The sequence below is a fragment of the Penaeus chinensis genome, chromosome 42, assembly GCF_019202785.1.
Source record: "Penaeus chinensis breed Huanghai No. 1 chromosome 42, ASM1920278v2, whole genome shotgun sequence".
Classification (NCBI taxonomy): domain Eukaryota; kingdom Metazoa; phylum Arthropoda; class Malacostraca; order Decapoda; family Penaeidae; genus Penaeus; species Penaeus chinensis.
This window is the reverse complement of record NC_061860.1, coordinates 20620130-20629421: the sequence shown is the minus strand read 5'-3', so window position 1 is coordinate 20629421 and position 9292 is coordinate 20620130. Positions and strand designations below refer to the sequence as shown.

Below are 9292 nucleotides of genomic sequence, written 5' to 3'. Positions count from 1 at the left end.
TTTACTGGCCCTAATAATGCCAATAGCAATTTCATTAATTTAATTTGATAATTTGCATTCACGTGACTGTGGATGCACACCCACATCCTGTGGGCCTGCAGTTGCCTTAACTCAATGATTTGAGTGGATGGAGCCAGGAAACATTCAAGTGCCCTAATTTTTACAAGCCAATTATTGTTTTTAATAAAAGCATTGGGCAAAAAGGGTTCAGGATCACATAAGAAGGCTGTAGCTCAAGAAATGGTGCTTCTCTCTGTGTCTGCATAGTGCACAACTTCCTTTGTCATAACATGCATCCAGAATTTGGGCCCAATTCTTAACATGTCATCAGGTTAAGTAAGCCAGAGCTGCCAACTTTAGAAAAAGCATGGTGTTACTGAAAGTTAAGCTTTATACTTATGGACTAACATTATCTTCCTTAGAAATAGGACTTGTCAATTTTTTGTGGAACCTGGCTTTCTTGTAATCAGATAACATGTAAATAACCAACTAAAACTGTTGACTAAAACAGAATTTGTTAGTTGTCTGGTCTTCGCAAATTAGGGATTTTTCAGAGACCTCTCCACAATGTTTGTATCCTACACCTGAATTTGGTGTGTGCTGCCTAGAATAAAACTATTAGTAATTACATTATACTAGACAACATAAGCAACCTGGGTTATTACAAACAGCACATGTGGAACACTAGTCATAAGGTTCTTAAAGTTATACAAGAGGCAGAAAATTTTGAACCACTCACACTAAATCTAAAGTATACAAGTCATTGATTGTCAGAGAACAGACGCAAGAATAGAAGGGAAGGAAGGGGGTTCCCATACAGACAAGAGGAAGATATAAGTGAGGAGAAGAGAACAGGAGAGGAGAGGAAGAGAGAGATTAAAACGAGGAGAAGCAGGGAATGAAGGATATTCCCATAAAGAGAACAGGATAGAGGAGAGGAAAGGGAGACAAAAAAAAAAACAGAAGAATTGAATGAAGGGAGAGAGGTAAGAGAAAAATGGAGAGGGGAGCCCAATGTGTGGGCAGTAATTTTTGCCACGAGTGTGAGACTTTTTGGCTTGACTTTTTGAATTTGAATGAGATGTATGCAATGTCCACTAATATGCCTGAGACACCACTAAGTTATGTTTTCCTGTCTCTATCTTTCTGTGAATTAAATGTAGTGAGTGTGAAGTAGTAATTCTGATACTGTATGGCATATTCCATCCAGCCAAACCTTAGATCTTTTCCTCTTCCCACATCCCCCTTTCACATCACACTATGAAGCAGAGGAACAAGGCAAATCACAGAGTTACCTCCTGGTATATCAAAATCTATTTACTAGACAATACTAATATGTAAAAGATATCAAACAGATTAAATCATGTCTACCCACCAATCAGAATAGGCAAAACCTACATTCTTATGTAAACGAGTTTGAAAAATTCAGAACACGAAGCAAGTTTCTTCTTACATGCACTTCAATACTGTAAAAAATCAAATGAAAAGCATATTTCTGAGAGAACTGTGTGGCATTCTAGCCCTTCTTGGTTTTCCTTACCTCAAGATCCTCCTCTTCTTCTATATTGGAGATCTGGTTATAGGCCTTTGTGTAAAGCTCCACAGCTTTAGCATGGAAGGCTAGTTCAGTCTGTAACAAAGGTTGCAATGTGAATCCAAAAAATGTTGAAACATATATGAATATAGAATAAAAACTGAAGTAATTAAAACTATGGGGCAAAATTCTTTATCTCATCATGCTAAAAATAAAACAAAAGCAATATGATTTTCATAACTGATCAAATGTGAGTTTCAGATACAAGAAGTATGTTTGGCTAAAGATGACTATACAGTTCATTAAATGTACTTTTGAATATGATAAAATGTAGAAATTAGCATCATAAATACACAAACTATACAGATTAATTATGTCATAAGCTAATTATTTTCAGATCTTACACAAAAAGCATGACTTAACATTCAAGTCAATAACAGCATTCTTGTTTTGCTGTGGTGAAAGCAAATGTAACAGACACCATTACCATGAATGATCTTAACACAAATTTATCCCTCTTAAATAACTGCAGCTGTACACAGTGAACACCTCCAAACCTGAATAAACTCCTTCAGTATTCTCTTCAAATCTGTCACTTTTCTCTGTTCAAACTGGTCCATCTGCTCTTCAATGTTTCTCACACGCTCGTTTTGCTTCAACTGTGGCCTTCTGGAGCTTTGTTTCTGCAATTGCCTTGTGGTTGGAAAAATTAAGGCAAGATTATTTTGCAGTGTGTCAGAGATAATGAAAAATGATTATGATGATCCCCTAATAAATAGTATCAAAATGGTGTTAACCCAATGCCGCTATAGTTTTGTTTCGTGAAATGTCTCTCCACACAGATAACTCCGCAAGTGCTCATCCAAAGAGACAATCTTAAGACCTCCTGACCTCACTTGATTTAACCGTCCCTAAAGTTCTTGGGAAAAATGTTAATTTTTTACTAATGATATCAATATCAACACTCTTATTAATACTATGGATAATATAATTATTACAGTGTTGTTAACATTACTAATAACAATAAAGGATAAAAGAGAATATTTTCAAAAATCAAGGAAAAGGGTAAACAGGTGAGATAGGTAGTACAAGTAATTGACTCCTTGGTGACTAAGCACTTGTGGAGCTATGTATGTCTAAAGACAATTTATACACTAAAATCACGGTGTGCATGACATGTACAAGGGAGAGAGAGAGAGAGAGAGAGAGAGAGAGAGAGAGAGAGAGAGAGAGAGAGAGAGAGAGAGAGAGAGAGAGAGAGAGAGAGAGAGAGAGAGAGAGAGAGAAAGAGAAAGAGAAAGAGAAAGAGAAAGAGAAAGAGAAAGAGAAAGAGAAAGAGAAAGAGAAAGAGAAAGAGAGAGAAATACATACAATCTGCTGTCTATTCTGTGGGTGTCTACTCTTGGCTCTCTCCAGGTTTCTTCTGTGGTTCATTTCCTGCTGCCTGGTGTTAAAGCTCCTTTTCAGTTCCTCTCGGGCCGATTTACACCCCCCCTCATACAGAGCGAGCTCTCCAACAACCCTTGATTCTAATCTCTCCACTTCAACATTTCTGAAATTGTGCATCACTATTACTGAGAAGGAAATACTGAATTTGGCGCCAAATCATCACATTGTAAGTTAAACATACATTTCACTACAATAGTTACATAATTTACTGAAAGAGAAATTTTCTGTGATATTACCCTCCTTAGTTGAATTCATTCTAAATCCCTTTTTGTTCTTACTTTTATGATCCAAAACTTACCTGAAATCTTGAACAGCAGCTAAAGTGTCTGCCGTTTCACAGAGAGATGATCGCAGGCTTTTGTTAAGATTTTCCACCTCTCCATAGCGTAGAAGGGCTGTAGATACTTCATCTCCTTTGTCCCTTAAGCTGATGGTAAAGTGGTACATGATATTAGTTTTATCCTAGGAATACTTAAACTTTTCTGGAATGATGGAGAGTCACACTATGTGAACTGCTTATATCTCTGATTCTGCTGGATAAAGTTATATTCTGAAAATTACTAGCTTAGCCACATATAATTTTGATGACTTATCCTCTTATTGTTTTGTTTAACTACAACTATCAATATCGATGCTGTTATCATCATCATAGACATTATAATCATTATAATGTTCCTGACATTACTAACAGCAATATAAGATACCAGAAAATATTTCCAAAAATCAAGAAAAAGGGGAAACAGGTGAGACAGATAGCACTCATAAATGGCTCACTGGTGTAAAGACAATGGCTCACTGGGTATAAACAAACCCACAGTGGGCATAGAATGCAAGGATATGCCACTCCTGGTGAGAACTGATAAACCTTTTCCTTTTCTTTAAAATGTAAATCTAAGCATTTTAAGGTATTAACATAGAGCAATCTGCCTTTTTGTTTTGGCAAAAGTAGGAACTTATATGAAAGTGATCCACATCTGCCAACCTTCTCACGCACAGCAAACATACTCTATCATGTTGTTTAAGTAGTAAAAGAGAGATGAAACTATTCTGAGAGAGTTCTATGGTTCCTTATCATTCAACACAGGGGAAAGGAGAGGCAGGGGAAATGGAATAAAATACATTTCCTTCCTAGGGGAGAGAGGGAGGGAGAGAGAGAGAGAGAGAGAGAGAGAGAGAGAGAGAGAGAGAGAGAGAGAGAGAGAGAGAGAGAGAGAGAGAGAGAGAGAGAGAGAGAGAGAGAGAGAGAGAGAGAGAGAGAGCAAAAAGAAAAAAAGAAAGAAAGAAAAAACTGACACAGACTGCCATGCAAACATGCTAAGAATTCAAACTCTCTTAAGCCTATTGATTATTTCCCTGATGTAATGATAATGACCATGATCTTGTCTAGGATCAGTATGAAACACACTGAGAGAATAATAGTTAACAAAACAAGCAAAGGTTTCCCCAGCTGCAATATGACCTAATTTGCAAAACTTACCGTGCCGTTTTCCTTGTGTAGGCCCCGAGGGAAGTGCAGATCTGACCAAAATGCTTTTCCACGCCAGCTATTCTTTCTTGCATGAACTTTGTTTGGTTTGTGCTAAAGTCAAATATAAATAACTGTATTACAATTAATTTACTAAGTAGGATAAAACACTGGCATATAATACTGACATTCAACTTATACCCCGGGAAAGAGAGTAAATATCAATATTATAATGAAGAAAATAGTCTGACCTGTAATCAGTCCTTCATGCAACAAGGAAAGATTATAACATTACATAACCATTGTTTTCTCTCAAATCCTTTATAAAATATTTTATTATTTTTTTTTTTTCTAAGGAAACTTAAAAAATGTAAATGAAAAATACATTATTCCAGTTAACTTTCAGAAGACTGCATGTCTCCTTTCAAACAAATAAAGAAAAAAGTATTATACATGTTAAAGATTTATACCACAATTATACATACTCAGTTTGTATTTTCCATTTACCATAATATCTCACTTTTGTTTGTAGAATCCCTGTTCCCACTAATAATTACCTATGGCTCAAGAAATTCCCAACAGACAAAATATATATATACATACACACACACACACACACACACACACACACACACACACACACACACACACACACACACACACACACACACACACACACACACACACACACACACACACACACACACACACATATTCATATATTATATATATATATATATATATATTATACAACAAATAATGTATAATATATAATATATAATATATAATATGTAATATATATATATATATATTATATATATATATATATATATATATATATATGTATGTATAAAAGGTATAATACAATTGAATCCTGTCAAATACATCTCTTGTATTGTGAAGATATTCATTCTCATTCATACTTTTTCTACATTTGTCAACATGAATACGGTTCATATGTATGTATATATAATATTCATATATATACATATAATATATATTATATAATTATATATAATAATACATATATTATATATATATATATATTAAATATATATTATTATATATATATATATATATATATATATATATATTATTATATATATTATAATATAAGTAATTATATTATTATATATATTATGTATATATATATATAATATATATATATATATATATAAAATATATATATATATATATATACATATATATATAATATATATATATATATATATATACACATATATATACATATATATATATATATATATATATATATATATATACATATATATATATATATATATATATATATATATATATAAATATATATATATATACATATTATATATACACACATATACATACTTCTATATACACTCTTATATTGTGTGTGTGTGTGTGTGTGTGTGTGTGTGTGTGTGTGTGTGTGTGTGTGTATATAATATATATATATATATATATATATATATATATATATATATATATAAATATATATATATAAATATATATATATATAATATATATATATACATATATATATAAATATATATATATATATATATATATATATATATATATATATATATATATGTATATATAAATATACACACACACAGAGCAATACCAGCATTATTGGCCAAATAATACTTACTGAACTTTGCTCAGGTTATCCGAGGATGAAGAAAACATGATGAGGCGAAGACTTTTCAACTGTCCTGTAATGACAATTGTTCTGTAGTGAAACTATTTGGTAAAGGCATTAGGAATATTTAATAGGAGTAGCTATAATAGTATAATTCATTAAGTATCATGTCTGCTGGGGAATTTGACTCAATTAAAGTATTCATTTCTACAAAGCTATGAAGTATAGTAACAGGTATTAGTCTTACTTTTGTAAAGTTAGTATGTAGAGTTACCTGGCAAAGTTAAAACATTTAAAACTAGGTATTAGTTATGTAAATGCTCTGAATTGTTTTAGTTTAGTATTAGATATAAATCTTGTAAGCATGGTAGGGATTAATTACACACAAGACTTATGCATTAGGTCTATACAGGTATCGTAAATAAATTTTGGAAAGAGAGTAAATTCTGTGAACCTATTAACCCATTGGCGACGGGTATAGAAAACTAAAAAAAACTCTACGCTCTGGCGGACCACAGCAACGCGCCGACTTTGAGCGCGTGAATTCGGTACATCAAGCCGAATCATTGCCTCGGAACGCTTTGGGGGACAGCTGCATGCCACATTTCGAGCGTATTGTTATGACGCCTATAGGCGTGACCTGTCGCCATTGGGTTAATTCTGTTGTACAGTATTATCTCATAAAATATATATTGCTAGAATGTGATTCTGTGAATTATAAATATTAATTAATTCATTTATTGATGATTATTTTTCATATACTATTTTATCAAATTATATTATATTATATTATATTATAACACTTATAAATAAATTTATATTTTCATAATCATTATTTACTTGACTACTAAACTTTCAAAGTATTATGTATCTGTTCTCTTCTTTATTATATTCTCCTCTTTTGTCTATTCCTCATTACCTTATTTATTACCTATCATCAATTATCATTTACATCTCCTTTCTCATATATTTTTAAGGAAGAATTACGTCCATAAAAAGCACTTCATACTCATGGAAATTACATACAGGAAGGTGTGAGCGACCCCCCCCCTTTAACCCCTGATGCCCCATGGGTCTCCCAAGACTGTAGGGGGTAAGAGAAAGAACAAAACAAAAAATGGGTGCAGCTCTCTTCAGGCTTGTTGCCAGTAGGAAAATACCACATGGGAAGGAGGCTTGCCCCTGTAGGAAATACCCCAAGGAGAGGGGTCCAGGGGAATGTCCCTGGTAGGAGCTCGGAGGGTCTGTCTTCTACTCTCTCTGCCTCCAACTACCCTTGGGTACCACATGATATACTGGAGCACAAGAGAAAATGTATCTCTTTTTACTTGAACAAATATCTGTGCCACAACCAAGAGCACAGAAAGCAGAATAAGGTAATTTTTCACAATATCTTTGCATGACTGATTGCGAATATTTTGGTATCAATGCATTCCTCTCCACCTCTAGTACACATATACATAGATTAAGCCACAGAACTGCCCAAATCTTCACATTCTTGGCCCAAATAGTAGGGGAGGGCATTAAAGGTACCAAGGACAATGTGGGGTAAATTGACAATAATATAATAACGTAATGACGATAACACCTGAGACATCCTGTCATGAGTAAGCCATTTTAGCTTGCACTTTTATTTCCCCTTATGAGAAATGTCAGAGAAGGCTAATTTGGTTCCTGGTAAAAGCAAGGTTGACGCTAAGATTAACAGAAGACTTGCTTCAGCCTAGTGTAAACTGCCACTTAAAAACTAACTTCCCATGAAAATGAAGAATCACACGAACTTACGAGCGAAAATATATAACTTACTGAAATCATACTGAATAATAATGTAAAAATATACAATTCATGTACTACTACCTCGTTTACCTTAGGCCTGTGAAAATACTCCAGTTCCTTCTTCTTTTATAGTGCTTCAGACCTAAATACTCTGACGTGCAAGCCACTGCGCTGAGCCCGGGGTCGGGGAATGTTTACAAACATTGGAATGAGATGCATCCAATGCTGAAGGAGGGACTACAGGGTTAAAATTATTTCCCTATCCGTAAGTCATTATGGACATTTTTTATTGATTATTAATCCATAATCGTATCTAAAAGTAGTTAGAAATCAGATAAGATATAAGAATACATTTTTCATCTATTACTAAGATAAGAATACGTTTCAGTACATGAGTGATACTTAACTCACTGGAGAGCAGGTGGATTATTTCTCATATATCTAAGCTCAGATTAAATATCTTCAGTAACTAGAGATCCAGCTGGACATTCAAATTAGTAAACGCCTCAGAGAAAAGGATGATATATCAAAATGAAAATCGTACAGTTAATAAGTACAGTCCACTTCTGTGATAATAGCATATCTACGAATTTAAATATTGCATGAAGATTAACCTTGCGAATGATTACGCAGTTAAACAATTACGGAATTTTGCACATGGACGTACAGACACATACAGACATACAGACGTACTCAAAGATGAATAAACACACACACACACGCACGCACGCAAGCACGCACGCACGCACGCACGCACGCACGCACGCACGCACGCACGCACACACACACACACACACACACACACACACACACATATATATATACATACATACACATATATATGTATATATATAGATAGATAAAGATATAGATATATAAATGTGTTTGTCTGTGCATATTGTTGTCTTTATTATCATTAATATTATAATCTCATCATTATCATAAATACTTTTATTAACACCATAGTTATTTATATTATCGTAATCATGGCACAGTAATTGTAGTGCTTTAACACTAATTATTAATACTTTCGGCTAGTTAACTTTGATCTGCAGTCATTGTTTTTCCTGTAGTATGTAAGCTAACCATTATTGCCAAACAAGTCTAGTAATATTGCTGCTTAAATGTTATATATATATATACACACATATATACATATATATACACACACACATATACATATATATATATATATATATATATATATATATATATATATATATATGTATATATACAAATACACACACACACACACACACACACACACACACACATATATATATATATATATATATATATATATATATATATATGTATGTATGTATGCATACATACATATATATATGTATGTATGTATGCATATATATTAATCTGATAATTATGGTAAATTAATAATAAAATTAATAATATAATGAATAACACACTT

General features: G+C 32.9%; 1 protein-coding gene across 1 annotated transcript in view; it reads right to left on the bottom strand.

Annotated features, from left to right (window-relative positions):
- Nucleotides 1-8054, bottom strand: part of LOC125047861 (CBY1-interacting BAR domain-containing protein 1-like) — a 14705-nt gene extending 6651 nt beyond the window's left edge. The window contains 9 exon segments of the mRNA XM_047646385.1: nt 1541-1630; nt 2092-2175; nt 2177-2227; nt 2906-3086; nt 3282-3410; nt 4461-4562; nt 6100-6163; nt 7251-7385; nt 7957-8054. Coding sequence (XP_047502341.1) covers nt 1541-1630; nt 2092-2175; nt 2177-2227; nt 2906-3086; nt 3282-3410; nt 4461-4562; nt 6100-6137 — 675 coding nt within the window. The 5' untranslated portion in view covers nt 6138-6163; nt 7251-7385; nt 7957-8054.
- Nucleotides 8055-9292: the final 1238 nt, after the last annotated feature.